General features: G+C 41.6%; 1 protein-coding gene across 1 annotated transcript; it reads right to left on the reverse strand.

The window, feature by feature from the left end:
• Positions 1-6022: 6022 nt before the first annotated feature.
• On the reverse strand, positions 6023-19544 carry stxbp6l (syntaxin binding protein 6 (amisyn), like). The gene is made up of 6 exons (XM_029495771.1): positions 19264-19544; positions 14262-14392; positions 11525-11852; positions 11353-11445; positions 6815-6972; positions 6023-6714 (listed from the first exon to the last, which is right to left on the reverse strand). Exons 1-6 carry the CDS (start codon positions 19415-19417, stop codon positions 6691-6693), a joined length of 888 nt encoding a protein of 295 aa, XP_029351631.1. The 5' UTR covers positions 19418-19544; the 3' UTR covers positions 6023-6690.
• Positions 19545-21058: the final 1514 nt, after the last annotated feature.

The following is a 21058-nucleotide window of genomic DNA, read 5'->3' on the forward strand; positions in this document are numbered from 1 at the left end:
TCTCTTCAGGTGTCCCCAAACACACGCTTCCCCTCCAGGTTTGTCATCTCGAGTATAATTCCCTCAATGGACTCTGAGAGTTGGAAGCTGGACTTGATGTCATCCACACGAGATGTCACATACCGTGTTGGCCCTGGTGTCATCTTTATGATGTTTTCCACTCTTGCTCTACTTCCTCTGTCCTAGGGAGATGAAGACCAGAGCAAGTGTCTATTCTTGGACTGGAATGTCTCCTCAGGTGCCTGTTCTTCAGGTGCCTCTCCATCTCTATCTGTTGAGTGGTCAGTCTCCTCAAAGTCTGAATCAAAATCTAGGTTGTCTTCCACTTCCGAGACATCCTCTTCTATCTCTGGTTCAATTTCAGTGCCCTCTTCATCATGTCCAAAAAGATGGACCAGAACCTCTTTGACAGAGAACCACTTGGTCAGTGGCCTACTCATTGTGCTCAGAGTAAAAGGAGTGCAAGGCAAACATCATGCTATATATATGGCGTCTGTGTGAAGATGATACATTGATTAGTCTGGAAGGTGTGGTTCACATGGGGGATAGGCACAAAAGCGTGGGAAAGAGATGGGTTCACATAACAGACATCTGTCTAGTCTGTGTTTCCTCGGGAAGTTGGTTCACATGGGAGGATCGGCACATAAGCGCGGGAAAGAGATGTGTACCCGCAAAAGACATTGTTCAGTCTGAAATGTGTGTGTCAGTGAGTGAGTGAGTTGGGGTGGTGCGTATGGGGATGTTTTCTGTCTGATGGATGAATATAGTCTGGATACCCATTCATTTCCTATGGCAGTCACTTTTGACCGGGAACACCACAGGTGTAACAAGGTTGATTAAAACACTCAAAATTCAATGAAAGAGGCAATCAGATGTAAAACACAATATTTATGAGTGTTTGTAAATCAGTTGTAAATCAGTCAGATTTGACCCGAACACGACAGGAGGGTCAATCCCCCTTTTATTAGAAATCCTAAACCCTCACAATCCCGAGTCGAGACCAGGAGACAGAGCTGCAGTTTAAGATGCTCCACTGCGCCTCAGTCAGAGTCTCTATGTTTAGCGCTATAGAGTGTGTCTGTCCCCCAACCACCTAAAATGTTACTAAACCCAAATTAAACAGAAGAGGAGCTAAAAACAAAAACATCACTGAAATCAAAACAGCCACAAATTCGTTCTCAAATAACACTGCAATTAAATGTCGACTGTTAAATATTCGATCACTATCATGATGATAGCGATCATGATGATCTCATAACTGATCATCACATTGATTTATTTTGTATAGCAGAAACCTCGCTACAGAAGGATGAGTATGTCAGTCTTAATGAAGTTACACGCCCTACTCATGTTAATTTTCATATCCCTCGTACCACAGGTCTGGGGGGGGGGGTGGCTGCAATATTTCAATCAAGCCTACTAATCAACCCTAGACCAAAATCTAGTTGTAGGTCCTTTGAAAGCCACACTATTAGTCTTTCCCACTCAAATTGGAAAGGTGAAAAACCAGTTCTGTTAGTTCCAGTATTTCCAGAGTTTTCTGAGTTGCTATCAGAGTTAATACTCTTCTCTCATTATCCTGGGAGATTTCAATATACATGTTGATGTAGAAAGCGACAGCCTTAGTTCTGGGTTTCTTTCCCTGCTATACTCTATTGGCTTTTCCCAGCATGTGAATGAACCCACTCACGATTACAATCATATCCTTGATCTTGTTCTAACATATGGCATTGAAATTGACCAGCTAACAATTTTTTCTCAAAACTCTCTCCTGACTGACCATTACCTTATTACATTTGAGTTTACTTTAATTGGCTGCACAGCATTGAGGAATAAATTCAGATATAGAAGATGTTTATCTGAAAATGCTGTGGCTGAATTTAAAGAGAACATTCAGTGATCATTCCCAACAATGCCATATCTAAATTCAAATGAGGATTTCTCCCATACACAGGTTGATGACCTTGTGATTAGTACTATGGACACACTGTGTTCAAATCTTGACAATGCTGCCCCTCTCAAAAAGAAAGTAATCAAACAGAGGAGGCTGGCTCCCTGGTATATTTCCCAAATTTGTGCCTTAAAGCAGACATCAACGAAATTAGAAAGAAATTGATGTTCCAGTAAGTCGGAAGAGTCTCACAGAGCCTGGAAAGATAGCTTAAAAACATATAAAAAAGCTCTCCTCAGTGCAAGAAGATCATATTATTCAGCACTATTCAGCACCAGAACAACTCCAGGTTTCTCTTCAGCACTATAGCCAGGCTGACAGAGAGCCACAGCTCAGTTGAACCAGTGATCCCCTTAGCTCTAAGCAGCGACAAACTACAGACCCATGTCAAATCTTCCATTCACTTCTACAATCATTGAGAAAGCTGTAGCAAATCAACTACATGACCACCTGGATGGGAACGGTTTGTTTGAAGCGTTTCAATCAGAATTTAGAGCCCGTCATAGCACAGAAACAGCACTGATAGAAGTCTCCAATGATATTCTAATGGCTTCAGACCATGGATCAGCCATCATACTTCTCCTCTTAGATCTTAGTGCTGCATTTGACACCATAGATCATAATATTTTATTACAGAGACTGGAACATGAAATTGGGATTAAAGGAACTGCAGTAAGGTGGTTTAAATCCTATTTATCAGATAGACATCAGTTTGTTCATGCTAACAACGGCTCCTCCTCATGTACTTTAGTCAGTTATGGAGTCCCGCAGGGTTCGGTACTTGGACCAATCCTCTTTATGCTTTATTTTATCTTTATGCTTCCTCTAGGCAACATTATCAGGAAACACAGCATCAACTTCCACTACTATGCAGACGACACTCAGCTGTACCTATCAATGAAGCCAATTGAAGTCAGTCAGATAGTCAGACTATAGACATGTCTTGAACACATAAAATTCTGGATGACCCAAAATGTTTTTCTTCTCAACTCTGACAAAACTGAAGATATTGTACTCAGCCCTAAGCACCTCAGAGAAACGCTATCTAATCATCTCATCAGTCTGGACGGCATTACTTTGGCTTCCAGCTTCACTGTAAGTAACCTTGGAGTAACCTTTGACCAGCACATGTTCTTTGTCCCTCACATAAAACAAGTCAGTAGGGCAGCTTTCTTCCACCTTAGAAACATCAGGAAAATCTGAAACATCCTCTCTCAGGATGATGCAGAAAAACTAGTCCATGCATTTGTAACTTCTAGGCTGGACTACTGTAACTCATTACAATCTGGATGTCCAAACAAATCTCTGAAAGGCCTTCAGTTGATTCAGAACACTGCTGCATGAATATTAACAGGAACTAGGAAAAGAGATCACATCTCTCCTGTGTTATCTGCTCTTCACTGGCTGCTAGTAAAATACAGAGTAAAAATTTAAATCCCTCTGTTAACATAAAGCTCTCAATGGCCAATCTCCATCATATCTCAGAGAGCTCATAGTTCCTTACTGTCCTAGTAGTTATCTTCTATGGAACCAACTTCCAGTATCAGTCCGGGGGGGCGGACTCTTAAGCAATCTCCCAGTTCTAAACATGTGTACTGCATTTATAAACCACGTTTTCCCTGTTCCCATGTTGTCTCTCCCAGCTCCTCTGCTCTGTCTTCCTGTCCTCATCCTGAAAGTGGTGACTCATCGGCATCCCATGTTCCTGCTGCCTCCTGCTCCCATATCTTCATGAATTCCATACTACAGCTCATCTCCATGAACCTCATGCAGCATCATGTTCCTGCCTACACCAACACCCCCCCCCCATGCCTCTCTCACTCTCTCCCTGTCACACTCTCAACCCAACCAGTCGAGGATGATGGCCGTCCCCCCCGAGCCTGGTTCTGCCCAAGGTTTCTGCCTCTTAAAGGAAGTCCTTGCACTTGCAACTCTCGCCAAGTACTTGCTCATCGGGGGATCAGTTGGGTCTCTTTAAATAATTTTATAAAGAGTCTAGACCTGCTTTATATGTAAAGTGCCTTGAAATAACCTTGTTATGATTTGGCGATATACAAATAAGAGAAAGAAAGTTTGGGTTAATAAGACATGCATCCCTATATTCTGGGAGGAACTTGACTTTTGCCTGAAGCTCATCAATTTTATTACGAACAGACTGGATGTTGGTAAGAAGAATCGTATGCAGGGAAATCCGGCAAGCTTCGGCCTCTGTCGCACACCGCCTCGTCTTCCCCTTTTCCCTCGCTGCTGTCTGGTGCTTCGCTGCCCAGCTCTGGTTCCCAATGGAGGGGCCTGCTGGTCGGATGATCTTGGCAGGGGAGGCCAGTGATGGGTCCACGCACCCCACATCAAAGTTGCGTAGTAGCAGAAGAAGCTCCCGGCTGTAATGTAGAGTCTCATGGTGCCAACAGTGTCCGTTTAGGATTTGCCATAAAAGCATCCATAGAACAAGACAACTCTTAAAATTTGGTTGAAATATAGTTGCAACCGTCACACACTGGGAGTATGAATAATACTGAAAGCACACTCCCACTCACTCCACATTGCTTCTGCCTGTCACCATTACTAGCACTAAGCATGATGAAAAAACGCAGACAGTTTTTTGCCAATCAGAAAATGGTCAAAACATGGTACTCACTGCAGGCAGATTCTATCACAAGACCTAATAGCAACCACTACATGCACATTGTGATCACTGCAACCGATACTGCAAAGTCAGTCTATAACCGAATTTGGGTGCTCACCAATTTTCAAACCCACCACACTGCAAAGGCACATACACATACATATGCTGATTCTCCCTCTGCCTGACAACAAAAGAAAATACGTCAGGATACAGTTGGCTCACAATTGTCACGTAAATCCAGTGAATCAATTCAGATGCCATGGTGACAATGAAAGATAGTGGACAGGTCATGAATGTGACCGATTGGTCCAGGCAAAGCAGCAAACTGGCACTCTGTGGCTCTGTCAGGCACTGGCACTGGTGGAGCTGACTGCTTCTATCCTGGGACTTGGTAAAGGCTGGCTCATGACCTGAGAGAGTTAAACACATCACTAATAACTTTTCACAGATGGGCTTAAAGACCAGATTGATAAGTGGCCTACCTCTTCAGCATGGGTTTAGTGGTGCATCCAAACCAAGTTGTAAGGGGAACCAGTTGCACCACAATTCTGTATACGCTGTCATCTTATGATATCTTATTCTGTATAAGATATCAAAAGAGTTCCTCTCCATTCTCCCTTACCTGCACAGACAAAGCAGTCCCACCACACATCTACCAGGCCTCAGACAAAGAGGCTCACACCTGCCCTTGTAAAGAAGGAGCACTCTCTAATTACAAGGGGTGGTGCTCTACAGTGCCACCAAGTGCCAGCCCTCACATACTGATTTTTGGGGATGTAAGGAGGGTCAAAATTAATGATTTTTAAAAGTTTTACAATGGTAGCTAGGTCTATGGTTATTATAAACACTGAAGCAGAGGGAGCTTTTGCTGGCTGTACTGCCAAGGTGAGGAGCCGGAGCTGAGCTCAGGAGGGCTCCAGCCCAATTTAATCCCTGGTCAGTGTAGTGCAGTGCCATTTAGTTTTTGATTTATTGTTGTCAATGTTTATTGAAGCATGTCCTCTGTGGTTTACAGCTATTTAATTTGAATTCAAAGGCTATGTGAAGATAAAGTTAACAATGACTATTGCCTCTCTATTTTTTTATATTTATAATTTACAATAATTTAACTGGATTAACTTTGAATTTTTAGAGCATGATTGTGAATCTTCAATTACAGTTTAAATAGATTAAAAACACAGCTTTCAAACCACATTTTCTTTACCTGTCATAATGTTTTAATGGTGTGGCCAACTGGTACCACAACCAGTGAACAATAATGTCAATCACAATGGTTTCTGAAAGGCATCCCTTTTTCATCAACAAAATTTCAACTGTTTGTTTCAACTCTCAATATGTCGCCCAAAGCAATGCAAAGAACTGCTTGTTATACAGGTCCGATCTTATTTAATTGGGTCAATGAGAAGAGCATTATTAAAGGATGAATACATTAGAGACATTTAAATGATACACATAAATAGAAGATATAAAAGCAACATTTGGTTAGAATACCCTTGATTTTTCGTGCCAAGGTACCAAAGTAGTCACGCCCAAATAAGATGAAGCAACAAATAATAATGTGGAGGGTTTAAACATAGACAAAAGACAAAATATTTACATAGAGCTTTCATTTCAACTTAACCGCCCCCAACACTCCCAACTTACTCAATTAACCTCAAAGACTTGAAGATAATAATCTGGCATGACATAGTAAAAAAACAAAGTGAAGCGACAGATTGATACTCAGGACAATACAAACTTGACAACACACACAAACACACATTTATACATGACCAGGACTATTCCCTCTGAGTAGTACAACCTGTCATATATTTGAGTGAGGCAGGCAGACTGTCATGGGAAGTTGTACAATTGCTTCAATGTGATATTGAAAACATAGATTTGTTTGTTAAACAGCTTTGGCTGTTTTTCCTCATAGAGTAAAGAATTCATTTGAACCTGGAGGTCAGGTCCAAGGACAGTGTATTACTCTCAGCAATTTTAGAGGAAGCTGTTTAGTAAGAATCTAGGTGTCTAGGTGGTTTTCTCAAATGTCTTCTCTCATCATTTGGACCAGGCCACCAGAACATGTTAGTGTCTGCATTACAGGAGCCATCTTCCTTCTTCTCAGACTCTACTTTGAATACTTCAGGGCCAGCTGCATGGAAAAATAAAGCAACAGGGACATTATTTCAACATAAAAAAAAATTCATGTGGAAGAGCTGTGTGTTGTAGAAACATCTGTAAGTTAATGTCACCTTGTGAGCAGTGTCCGCAAACTGCTGAGCTGTGTGCATCAGCTCAATAGTCTTGTCTTCAGCACGTGTCAGTCTTTCTCCACGCTCACCGAGAGCCATATTCATCTTTTGGACTACCTTAGCCATAGTGCTGCTGGTGAAGTGCCGCTCAAGTTGACCTATTCATACACACACAAAAAAAAAAAAAAAAAATGGCCTGCCATATATATATTGCCAAAAATATTCGCTCACCTGCCTTGACTTACATATGAATTCCGCTCCCAACATTGTGGGAAGACTTTGGGATTGACCACTCATGGCAGTCATGTTAACAGGAAGGGGTCTGACCTCAACCTGACAGAACACATTTGGGGTGAATTAGAGCGGAGACAGAGAGCCAGGCCTTTTTGTCCAACATCTGTGTGTGACCTCACAAATGCGCCTCTAGAAGAATGGTCAAAAATTCCCATAAATACACCTTGTAGATAGCCTTCCCATCCTCAACAACACAGGGCCTGTGGATCACTTCAGATTTCTAGGTTCCACCTTTTTGCAGGATTTGGGGTGGTCCTCACACATAAACACTGTCTGGAAGTAGGCCCAGCTGAGGTTGGCAATTCAGGAAGTTCAACGTGCCACAGGAGCTACTAGTCCTATTTTACATTGTCATCATTCAGTCCCTAACCCTAACCCTAACCCAAAAACTGGTAGACCCCAAAGACAGGGTACCACACACTCACAAAGCAACCTGGTATATGCAGTCCAATGCATGGCCCAACACAGAACGGCCACCTCCTCAGGTCCAGTTTCAGCTGTATTTTTACACTTAAAGGAAAAGGCATACTCCTTTGAGGACAACAATGTTAAAATCCTGGACAGAGAGGACTGGTGGTTTGAAAAAGCAGTAAAAGAAGCCATGTATGTAAAAGTGGAGAAACCTTCTCTTAACAGGGAAGGGGGTCTGCTGCACCACCTATCTCCAAAAAAAGCACGGAGGAGAGTCGCGGCAGCACTTTTATTACCTACAATGCTGCACAGTCAACCATACCCAGGAGAATTAACAACTCAGTCTCCAACAACAGCTGCTCAAAACTGACCTCATGTGACTCCAACAACCATAACAACTGTCGTTCACCAGTGGGCTCACATGACTAACAATGGTCAGTGAAACTCCACTAATGGGCTATTGTCACAAGGAGCTGGAAGAACACTCCCACAGAGGTTAAGTACCTGGGTTCAACTCCACTGTTTGTCAGACTAGTGAGGACTAGTCAGATCGATGCCTTCTAAACTGATGAAGCCCATTGGAAAAGAGGTGAAACCTCTTTGACAAACCTAAGTCCGGTTGCGTTCAATTCAATTGTTGGCCAGATATGACTATGCTGGATGAATGAGAATATACACAGACTCAGGTCATTTTGGTATTTTTTTCAATCAGCACTGTGAAGTAATATTCAAGGTTATATTTTTTATATTATATATTTTATATTTTTTGAGCTGGCATTGGCTCCAGCACCCCCACGACCCAGAAACAGATAAGTGGGTGATGACAAATGAATGAATATTATCTATCTTATTCTTATTTATCTTTCTCTCCTGCCCCTCTTAATTTATAGTTTTACTTTCACATTTCATGTTTCCCAACTCCTGCAAGCTAATAGTGAAGTGTTGGGATCTCTATCCATGTGCTCTGAAAAGAACAATAGAGAGGCCTACATGTTCCCCCAAAAGCCTGAGTTGGAGTAGGCTGGCCGTTTGGAAATGGCACCACCACCCCCACAGTTCACATCTAGATGTAAAACTGAGTTTGAACAAAGACTCAACGTGGACATTGGCTGAAACCAGGCACACTCAGCTAATACTCAGGTAATAAAAGCGCTGCCACGACTCTCCTCCGTGCTTTTTCCCAGAGCAATGATTACATTAGAGAGCTACAACTTCCACCACCTTAAAGCCTAGGTCACGGGCTTCAGCTCATGGGATGAGTGCATGGACTGTTGTTATTGTTTTTCTTCTCTTTTTTTTGACCCGATGTAAATTGCTGTCATCAGCTGATATTATGTCCTATGTCCTATATTATGTTGACAAGTACGTCAACTTTGTTAGAGATGCAACAAAGTGCACCACCTTCCCGCGATCTTCTTGCTGCTGCCACATCAAAGCACGAGGCACGGGCTACTTGACCCCCTGCCAGGAACAGTCCGCGGACACCAAAAGCTTGTATTTGGTCTTTTATTATCATTTTGATTATTGTTCTTTTTTTATAGTTTTATTTTCTATTCTCTTGGTTGTTAGTTAACAGTTTTTAATTATAATCTAAAGTTACTTGAATGTCTGATGATACTGTGTTTTGCACGATGTTGATGCTCTTTACATTCATGTAAACAGTACATTTAATTGCCTTGTTTTTTAAACTATGGAATAAACTTGCCTCGCCATTAAATAATTAATATTCCATTTTTGCTGCGAGTGCAATGCATCATGGGATATCTTGCTTGGGTTAGTGACCATCGGCTATTCACTACTTTTCACAATGCATTGTGGGATACTTTGAGTGTACTACATTTGGTCGCAAAACACTAGCACTAACTAACTCCTCCCTGCACACACACACACACACACACACACCACCATTGTGACAGCTGTTGCCGCTGCTGTTGCTCTTGTAATTGCCATTACTATTTGTACTGCTAATGCCATTACATGTGTATTGCCTGTCGTAGTTAGTAATTAGTGTTTAGCTTTTGATAACTGAATTGTAACAGCCTTATGCCAAGTAATTTATTTGCAATAATTATTGCTGTGAATAAATGCTATTATAATTTAATCGGTCAATGTTTGTGATTGTCAGTGCTTGGGATCCTCCTTTAGCAACCTTGTGAGACTGAATTCTAGTTTGTCAATCTATTTATTGGTCCTGGTGCTCTGAGATTTACTATCCAGAAGTCCAGCAGACAAAGACAGGTCTGTTTCCCATTTTGATACTGGTAGATGCAGAGATTGGTGCTTGAGATATGTTCATTTAGTGTATTCCATCTTGCATTCCCTATATACAAACTCATAATATATATATATATATATATATATGAAGTGTGTGTGTGTGTGTGTGACTAAATTCCAGCTGTGACCTATCACAGACAGGCCAATTGTGTTGGTGTATGAGACAGTAAGTGACATCAGCCTGCATGATTGCAAGTTGTCACTGTTGTAATCCTAACTTGAGGTCCTTTTAAAAATCCCTGCTGGAGTGTAATGTGTTTGAGAGTTTTTATTTTCAACAGGTGTAGTAAGAGCTGGGCAATCTTATTATGTACGTTTCAGGTGACTCATACTGACAGACCACCTCATTGTCAGGTACTAAGTTTAGCTAAGTTGTGACAAGTGATAAATCAAAAATTACAATGGTAGAAAGATCTGAAAAATAACATGCTGTCACGACTTTGAGTTTTTTTAGTCAAAATGGAAAGGCTAGAATTTCTATGTGCTGCTGGGGACCTCCCTCTTCAAAAAACATCTTTTAACAAAGTTTTCAGCTAAGGTTCCCTTGCTTGTCTTTTGTTTTGTTTTCACAGCTGATGCCAAGTCTAGTAACAAATAATTATTATGTTTTGTAAAACTATTCTTTTATGTTCCTATGTGAGGAGGTGTTGCCATGCTAAAGAGCCCTCACCTATGAAGACAGTTTTCCTGTATGACTGACTATACCACTTCATGTCATGGGTCAAATAAGTTTAAGCGTCAACTGCTGCTGAACTGTAATTTGGTGCTTGGCTGCACACTGGCATGCCTCCCATACATTACACTGCCTCAGTCAGCAGGTTCAGTGTTGGGGAGGGCTCCCTCTTATTATCTGAGCCCTCCTCCTAAAGACTGGCTATTGTATCCATGAAATAAACAAAGTGTCCTCTCATCACACCAGCACACCACAGAGACTCCTTTCTACTACAGCACAGTGAGGACAATAGACAAAAAGACACAAGCCAAGGATCATGTCACCGAACCAAGCATGGTGGTCAATCGTGGAGGCAAGCAGGAAACCTGGAAAAGGAAGCTTGTTGAGCCAATACCAAGGAAAAAGAAGCAGAAGCCACAGTAGGCTTCCTGTTAAGTAATAACAGATGTTAGTAGAATTTGAGTTCAGCTCTGTGACATGAGATGATTCTTCTGATGATTGAGATTTTGGGATTGAGATCACTTCTCTGTACAGTGTGTTTAATATCATGTTAATGAAGTTGTGAATATACAATTTTTAGACCGATTTTTGACCAAACCAAAGTTAGTGAAGATTAACACTCAAGTGCTATGACCACTTTCATACAGACTGAATCTGTGATTATCATTTTCACAACAAAAACATTCCTAAGATAAACATTCCAATGGTAAAGAGTGGTTGTTTCGGCCATGGTTTATCATTTCCACCACTGATTTAAAAATCTCAAACCCAAATCTTTCTTTGTTCACACAACCACATCACCTGAATGCAAGTGGTATGACATCACAGGAGTTATCTCTTTGACAGACTTGCAAACTTCTATACTTTCTATGCATGCTTTGATTACCTGGTGTTCGCCTTTGTTTTGCAACCATCACGTTCTTAATACGATTCAAGAATGCCTTACAGCGGTAGATGACCAGATTCACGGTAGAGGCATCTGAAAAAAAAAGCAGATTAGAAATTGAGTCATTCAAGCATGAACGTTAGACGTATCACGAGCATCAGGCCATCACTACCTCCTGTAAGTTTGGACTGGCAGTTGATAAACTCTGTCTGTTTGGGAAGAACATAGCTCTTCCGTCTGACCAGCAGGGTTTTCGATGCAAATCCTGGTGAGGAGTCATTGAGCCCAACTTCAGTTTCTCGGTGAGCACCTAGACTCACTCTTCCTTGGGGGTTCTTCCAGCCCAACTTCCCAACCTTTCCCAGAGTCCCAGTTTTACCCTCCGAGTAGGTCTGGCAGGCATGGTACAAGATCTGGACAAAGATGCACTTCTCTGCAGAGGAGCTGGCCACCCACTGGTCCACAGTGTTGTCAAAGATTAGGTCAAACTCTGGACTGTCCTGGAGGAGTGCAACAACGCATACGGTCAGTGATCACTGTCTAAGGAACATTGAGACTCTGCTGCTCATGTTGACTTTACTGTCTGACAACCTGTTGTATTATATCCCAAAGGTGTTAAAGTAGATCGTGGTCCAGAGACTACAATGAAATCACCTAGGTTGACAAAATCAAATCAAATTAGATTTATTTGTATAGCGCAAAATCATAACAATCAAGGCACTTTACATATAGAGCAAGTTTAGACCAAACTCTTTATAAAATTATTTAAATAGACCCAAGGGTTGCCCGATGAGCAAGCAGTGGCAAGGAAAAACTTCCTTTAAGAGGCAGAAACCTCGGGCAGAACCAGGCTCGGGGGGGCCTCGACCGATTGGGTTGAGAGTGGGAGAGAGAGAGTGAGAGAGGCGTGGGGGTGTTAGCGTAGGATGAGAATGAGAGCAGAAGAGGGGGATATTCAAACAGGTGTAGGCAGGAACATGATGCTGCAGGAAGTTCATGGAGATGATGCTGTAGTTCGGAATTAATGAGGATAAGGGAGCAGATTTTTCACCTTTCCAGTTTGAGTGGGGAGGACTAAGAGTGAGGCTTTCGAAAGACCCACAGCCAGATTTTGGTCTAGGGTTGATTAATAAGTTTGATTGAAATATCATGGCCACCCCCCTAACCCCCAACCTGTACGAGCGAAATGAAAATTAACATGAGGGGGTGTAGCTTCATTAAGACTAACATGCTCATCCTGCTGCAGCCAGGTTTCAGTTATAAAAAATAAATCAATGCGATGATCAGCAATGAGATCTTTAACTAGTATGGATTTTGATGATAGTGACTTGATTTCAGTTAAGTTTTTGTTTTTAGCTCCTCTTCTGTTTAATTTGTGTTTAGTAACTTTTCAAAATTTAAGTGGTTGGGTGACAGACAGAGTTTCTATAGAGCTAAACATAGACAGAGACCCTATTCTATTCTCAGCAGGTGACCGCTCTCACTCAGGCGCAGAGGAGCGTGTTAAAATGCGGTTCTTCCTCCTGGTCTCGACTCAGGGCTGTCAGGGTTTTGGCTTTCTCATAAAATCAGCCATATTCCTAGATATGAGAGCGGCTCCATCCACGGTGGGATGGACACCATCTCTCCTAATCAGACCAGGTCTCCCCCAGAAAGACTTTGTTATCTATGTAGGCCCCATTTTTTTGAGTAGGCCCCACCAGTGTCACTAACTTCACATTCCTCAGAATAGAATCACCAATCACTTGAGTTGGCTTTTCAGCGGGTGTGTCGCTGAGAACCTGTTGAACGTGAACTGGTTCATGGTGAGCCAGGAGCTGCTGCCTATGACTATATCTCTTGTCTTGGACAGTTACCCAGCCACCTTGACTAGATCCGAGCTGCTTGGGAGCCACTGGGGGGGAGGAAACTCTCTTGGCTGCTGTAGGAGCTGGTCTAGGTCAGCCTGCACTGGCTACAGGGGGGTGGCTAGCTACACTAGCATAGGCTGGGCTAGCTGGGATTCTAACTTGCTAATTTTCGCCTCCATTTCTAACATCTTCCTACATCTATGACAAGAGGTGCTATCATAAAAGGAGGCAGAAGAATAGCTAGACATGAGGCACACAGTACAGGAGAGGAGTGGAGAGGGAGAGGGAGGAAGAGAAAGTGGAGAGAGAGAGCTAGAGGACATTGCTAATTGTGTAGTTTGATTAGCTGAGCAACAGAATGGGAGAGATGGGGAGTTCTATACCAGTGTTAGTGTGACAGTTTGCAATTCTTTCCTGCTCACCCGATTAATCCGATAGCAAAGACAGCACACGAGGTGACACAGAGCACAACTACCAGTGACCGAAAATTATGTAACACGCTTACCAAAAGCAGTCTGTAATTACCTTGTCATTTTGATTTTGTTCTGATGGAATAAGCCATTTGAACATTGTAAACTGACCACAAAGGGCTGAACATGGCCAACAACAGGACTCAAAAAGAATGTTGAATGCAAATCATGGCACATTGATATGAATGTCCAATGGCAGTGATCACTGTTTTTGCAGTCTGCCAACCTTCAAGTCAAATCAAATCAAATGTATTTATATCGTGTGAAATCAGTGTTCTCCACTTTTTACAAGTGCAGTGCATTTAATCTGAATGACCATAGCTTTTCTGCCAGCTCCAACCATCTCTAACCACCAACTCTCATTAATGAAGAGTTGAATGGTTTTGTTAATGTTTCAATTCTGAATAAAAACAAAAATAAAAAATAGAGGCAGTTGTCACTGAATTACATTTTAACTCATTAACTGAAACTCCCCACTTGAAATTCTTTTCCCACATGAAGCACTGATAACTGCATATAACATATTATTATAAACATATTATTCCAGATAAAATGATCTGGTAAGAACATAGTGCCAAGTGCTGCTCACCTTGTTTGGGTTGATGCCATTCACCTGTCGGAGCTGCTCCACTGTCCACTGAGACCTCCTGGTGAAGGAGGAGACGCCACCAAATTTCTTCACCTTTGTAATGAGGAGCTGATGTGGCCTTGTGTTAGTCACTACATAGATAGATCATATGCAAAAGGAGATCCCTGTTGATACAACCTGTGCAGGGTGCACTCTGCCCTCACCTGGAACATTAGCTTGGCTTCACTCCTGCAACCCCTGCAGCCCTGACTGGTAAGTGGTTAAAAATGAATGAATGAATTGATTTACTTAACAGCTGAAAATATAAGATGACTTCTTTTTACCTGTAACTCTTTTAGTCTGACATACAAATTCTGAGAGTAAGTCCAGTAGCTGACTATTTATGGTAATATTTGTAATATGGACGGTTCTGAGTAGAGAAACTACAAAAGCTGAAAGCTAGAGCCAGAAAGATTTCAGTAACTGTCCGTTTCATGTATTTGGGCACCAAATACAAATAAAAGCTAAAGCAGAACAAAATCATAATATTTAATGTTGAATCAAACTGAGAGATTTAAATATATTTTATGAATATAACTCTGATGTTAAATCTCATTCTACATGTCTACAGGGTGTAGACTGACCTCAACTGAGGTCAAGTAGTCAGGCGGTGGTAAGAATATTTCAAGGAATTCAATTCCACCAGCATGAATTCTGAGGAGGTGGGTCCACTCATCACTGGGTCTGAGGTTGCAACAGCTGTCAAACAGCTCAGCGGTGGCAGTGCCCCACAGGGGACAAGACCTGCACCAAGTTTCTCAACACTCTGGCTGTTGTAAGGCTGTCTTAGGTACAATGCCTTTGCAACATTGTGCAGATATTGAGGATGTTAAAGTTGAAGTGCCAGACTGGAGTGTTAGTTCCCATATCCAAGAAGGGGGACCAGAGGTGCAGTTCCGCCTACAGGGAGATCACACTCCCCAGCCTCCCCAGAAAGCTTATGCCAGGGTGATAGAAGACAGATTCTGTCTGTTAGTGGAGTTTACGTTTCAGGAGGCATCTAATTTTTGCCCCTGTCGTTGAACGCTGGACCAGCACTATACCCTGACCCAGATGCTGGAGAGGGCGGGGGTGTTTGCCCAATGATTCTACATCTGTTTTGTAGATCTGTTCCCCTGGGTATCCTGTGGGTGGTAGTCCTGGTGTATAGAGCTGATGACCCACTGCTACAGGGCATTCAATCCCTGTACTCTCAGAGTCAGACTATGGTTCACATTGCCAGCAGTAAGTCAGACCAATTCCCAGTTAGGGTTGTGCCCTAACTGGGGAGGTGTGCCCATTTGAGAGGAGACCCTTGGGAAAGGAGCTGCTGGCTTGGGAATGCCTTGGGATCCTAGCAGAGAAACTGGTGGACGTGGCTAGTGAGAAGAGTATCCGAGTTTCCATGCTGAGATGGCTGCCCCCTCGACCCAAAACCAATTAAGTGGTTGAAAAATAAAATGAGACTCTCACGTGAATCTCATCTCAGTGTTAAATCTAAATGTGCGAGAAGCTTTCTAAAGCTGAAATGCAAATTAAAATGAAGAGGCTCAGAGCATTTTAGTCTTTGGAATATGAATATGGTAAAATTAAGCTTTTAGATGGAAAATATGGGGTAAAAAACAGTGTAATAAAATTTAAATAAGATGTATGCTGAAATCAAAGCACCACCTGACCTCATTACCACCTTACTAATTTGGCTTTGTAATGAACTGAGGGTATCACTTTGAAACATTAATGCTCTGAAATTACTACTGAGCTCATGAGACATTAAAAACAATACTAATACGCTCATTACTGCAATATTGTGAAGCATTAATTTCTGGGTGCTCATACTACACATACTACACAAGTGGCTGCATGTGAAGCTGTATGTCAATACAAACATGAAGGAACTATGAACTATTTCAATTGGCAGATTCATTGAAAGCTCTCAGATCCATCTGTTAGACCAAATATCCCTTAGCAGCATGAATGAAGAATTATTAAAACACTAAACACTTATTGTCCATATTAGTTATTTTTCCAAACATATGAGTGGCTGTTATAGTGTGACCATTTTCTGCAGTCATTTTACTCCATTTTGACTGACAACTCTGCCGGTGAATGTCTGCCACGCAATATTTTCCTGAACAATGGCTGCTCTGATGTAACACTCAACAATACATCTGTTCTGAGTCACAATAACTTGTTTCCTAACATATCCCCCCAACTAACAGGTGCCATGATGAGGAGATAATCAGTATTAGTTACTTCACCTATAAGTTGGTTAAGCAAGTTAAGTAATAAGTAATAACCAAAAGTTTCTGAAAATGTAATGGTCATAAGTCGTATTTTCCAGCAGCTTTCCAATGGAAGTAGAAAGTAACCCATTTGGCACATTTGGTGCAAATTTGTCCCAAATTTAGTTTCCTCCAAAGTCATTACTAAAACCTTTGTTTAACAATGAACTCAAATTCTCTCAAATTTGGTAAATGTTTAGTCTATGAGTGGCTGAAAAGGATCAATGGTAACTCTGTGCACTGAATCATTGTTAGCATGCTGCTATCCTCTGTAAAATAGGGGAAAAAACAGGCAAGGACAGAAATTTCACATATCTCCTTTGGTTTATTCCAATTCCCTCATGCATAGTATCATGCACAATAGTTTTCACCTGGAATACATTCCCTGAGGTCCCTAGATATCCCTAGACACCAAGAACATGCATAAGAACATTAGTGTTGTGGAGCAATTCTTCATTTACTTTGGGTATCTCTTTTTAGTAATTTATTCCTGAAAGTATGGTTAGGGGTTAATGGATCAATTCCGCAACTTGGTAACATCTACAACATCTACACACAAGGGTTAGGGTTTTTGAGAAAAATCCAGTGGCAATGAAATGTGAACTAGAGTCTCACTGATTTATGTTTTATCTCAATAAAAAAGTGGAGCAGATTGACCGGCGTATGACCGGGTTCTGTTGTTGTTCTGTGGGTTGTTCTGTGGGAGGTGCTGCGGAAGTATAGGGCAACTGGGTCACTCAGCCAGACAGTGCTTTTTCTCTGATTCTGTTTGTGATATTCATGGAGACGTGGTGCAGCCATGGTGAGGAGGGGCTGCAGGTTGGTAGCCAGAGGATTGCATCGTTGCTTTTTGCGGATGATTTGGTCCTTTCGGCACCATTGGCCATAGATCTACAGTGCTCACTAGATTGGTTCACAGCTGAATGTGAAGTGGCAGAAATGAGGATCAGCACCTCTAAATCTGAGGTCATGGTCCTAAGTAGGAAACCAATGGATTTCCTACTCCAGGTGGGGAATAAATCCTTTCCCCAAGTGAAGGAGTTCAAGTATCTCGAGGTTTTGTTCACAAGTGAGGGAGCTCTGGAAGGTGAGATTGACTGGAGAATTGAGGCAGCTGGTGTGATGCTGCATTTGCTGTACTGCACTGTTGTCACGAAAAGAAAGCTGAGCCAGAAGGCAAAGCTTTCGATCCACCAGACAATCTTCATTCCTTCCATCACCTATGTTCATAAGGGATGGGTCAAAACTTGAGAACAAGATTGCGGATACAAGCGGCCGAAATGGGTTTTCTCCGTAGGGTTGCTGGGGTCACCCTTAGATATAGGGTGAGAAGCTCAGTCATCTGGGAGAGATTCAGAGTACAGCTGTTGTTCTTTTGCATTTAAAGGAGTCAGTTGAGGTGGTCCGGGCATCTGATAAGGATGCCATCAGAGTGCCTCCCTTTTGCGGGGCATAATAATATTGATAATAATAATCCATTCATCCCTCTTCTACCTCTTTTCCATTTCAGGGTCACAGGGGGTGCTGGAGCCAATCCCAGACAACATTGTGGGTGAGGGTTGGGGTACACCCTGGACTGGTTACCAGTCCATCACAGGGCCAACACACAAAGGCAAACAGAGGCAAACAACCACTCACACTCACATTCAGACCTACGGACAATTTAGAGTCACCAGTTGACCTAGACATGCATGTCTTTGGACGGTGGGAGGAAACTTGTGTACCCAGAGTAAACCCACACAGACACGGGGAGGACATGCAAAGTCTGCAACCTTCTTATTGTGGGGTGACAGGACTAACCACTATGCCACCGTTCTGCCATATAATAATAATAAAAATAGTAATTTTAGTAATTATTATTATTAAAATAGCATGTGCAAAAAATATTTAAGCCACATAATGACACCAGCGTGTTTAACCTGTTGTTTATTGCAATATTGATTTTAACTTATTACTTAGATTCACTGACTGGCGTGAAGTCAGTGAACCCTAATCATCTGATTCAGTCCTGTTTCTGGTTAGTCCGCCAACTCGCCTTGTGTACTTAGCAACAGCTAATGAGAGGACTCACAGGATCCGGGCTAATGGGGACCTTGGGCTCATGATTCGTGATTCAGTACGTAAGTGTTGATTCTGGACCAGCTCTAGTAGACTGGGGCCACTTCTGATTGGGGAGCATGGAGGAGCATTCACCGCAGTGCTTCATATGACTGTCTTATAAGAAGGAAAACCTTGCTTTTGCTCTGGGTCTGACTTGCTGAATTGAGTATTTGAAAGTTTGCAACCAGCTGCTGCATATAACTATTTTAGCTCTGTGAGGATAGAACTTGACTTAATTTCAATTGAAGTTAAATTTTAAATCAGTACATTAATTGTCAGATATGATCTATTCTGTGTTCATCAACTCAGTAAGGCAGACAGGACAGGCAGCTTTTTACCAGATATTGTTATCCTTGAGGGATCTGAAGAGCTGTTGGGACACGTTTGACCTCAGGGATTTAAATGTTTTAAGTTTTAATAGGTGAAGTAAAAGTTCAAAGTCTGGGTAAATATTAACGCTTTTTAACATTATTATGCTTATTCTTCCTCAATGTACATTTGGGGAGTGGACCTCCCTTCATGTGGTCTTCCATTAATAATATGTAAATAAAACATAGTGAATACTTAGAGAAATAATCCCCATCTACAGGGTCAGATTTTACCTGACAGGCAAATGAATGTGGCATAGTTTCCTTTGGGTCCAGCTGGCAAGAAGGACATCCGCTTCCTCTTTCTCCTCCACACCTCCACCGCCACAAGCATACGCTCATCATGTGGGACAAAAACCTCTTTGTTGATGGTAGAATGAACATTCATTGCAGTCCTGAGACCTACACAGGTGATGGATGGACATTTAGTCCTGATAAGGCAGTGGACTAATGTTGCAGTGTCATGTGCAACATAATGTCACAACCTTCACATTATGAAGAAAGCTCACTTGATAGTAATTATTTGAGGTTTTGAACACTGTACTTCGTATATACAAAAACATCATACACTAGTTCATATGATTTTTGATTTTATTTTGTCTTCAATACTGAAAACTATTTCCTTGACAGTGGCTGATACAAAATTTGGTTCAGAAAAATTTTGTAAGGTTGATACAAAGCAAACATAGAACCAACCTTAGGACAAAGTATATGTACAAAATACTTTGTATGAGTCATTATTAGTGTATGTGTGTAATGTCAATGTGCTATTACATTTGTGCGAAACGTTATTAGTAGTATATGTATAGTATATAGTATAGTACATTAATTTTTATTGGTATGAGGACTAATTCCTTGACCTTGGCTGACTATTAACTTGTATAATTGAACAACTTTTAGTACCTGTTGACAAAACAGCTAATATGTATAACTCAGTTATCACACAGTAATTTAGAGCTCTCTTAGCTTACCTGAACTCATCCTCTTCTTCTCCCAAAATCTGTCCTCTTGATTCCTGCAATGGTATCTAGTCCTGAGAGACTGTTTTGTTAGATCAAAGATTAAATCACTATCTTGTGAAATTCACACCACCTTTCCAAAGATTTTGTGATGAATTTATATCCAAGACCACAAAGCAGTGAGTCCATATCTATACCCGCCCTGTACTGAAGCTGACTGACACGTGGTCAGGCTGGACGTCAGAGGGCAGTAACCAGCTGTTACATACCCGCACACACACACACACACTGATGCACATGCACGAACAAACACACACAGGCTGCTTCAGTTTACTAATAAATCATGAATAAATTAAGATGACTCAAACTCCACTCACAGTTTCCACTCAGCCCTGTAGAAACTGTGATCTGAGAAACCAAATTGAGATCACTGGGAGTTGTGGGGTACATTTGTACCCTTTATTTTAATGATTAAAAGACATTTAAAGCACCACATCATCCTAGAAAGGCTTGAACAAGTTGAAAGGTGATAAAGAGAACAAAGAAACACTAATGCAAGGAAGGGGGTCATTACCTCTTTGCACTGGCCAGCTGGGACATCCAGAATTAACACGAGGAACAAAATGGCATTGTACAACAGCAGAATTTAATGTCAGCCCACTGTTGGCTGTCAGAGACAGGTTTCATGCTTTAGTCCTAGACTAGTCCTTGGCAAATGATCCTGAACGCTGCTAAGATTTGGCACAATTTTTTGTGAGCCTGAGGTAACCCACATTTAGAAGAGGGACGTTGAAACTTATGACATCAGTTCTGTTGAACCCACTGCCTGTAACTTATGTGATGCCATAAGTTATCCTGGTGGTCTGTGATTTAACTTTTGAGACTTTCATTATAGCTACATGAATTCCTTCCCTGTTGTTGAACAATTTTTGAAATGTCCAACTAAAATAAGTCCAACTGACGTCACACACACATAAATACTGCACTGTAAAATCTCTGACATGAACTGTGTTTGTCATCAGTCAAATGACCACCAGAACATGTAAGAGTTACACGTTACAGAGTTTTTC

This window comes from Echeneis naucrates, chromosome 24, assembly GCF_900963305.1.
Source record: "Echeneis naucrates chromosome 24, fEcheNa1.1, whole genome shotgun sequence".
In the NCBI taxonomy this organism is placed as follows: Eukaryota; Metazoa; Chordata; class Actinopteri; order Carangiformes; family Echeneidae; genus Echeneis; species Echeneis naucrates.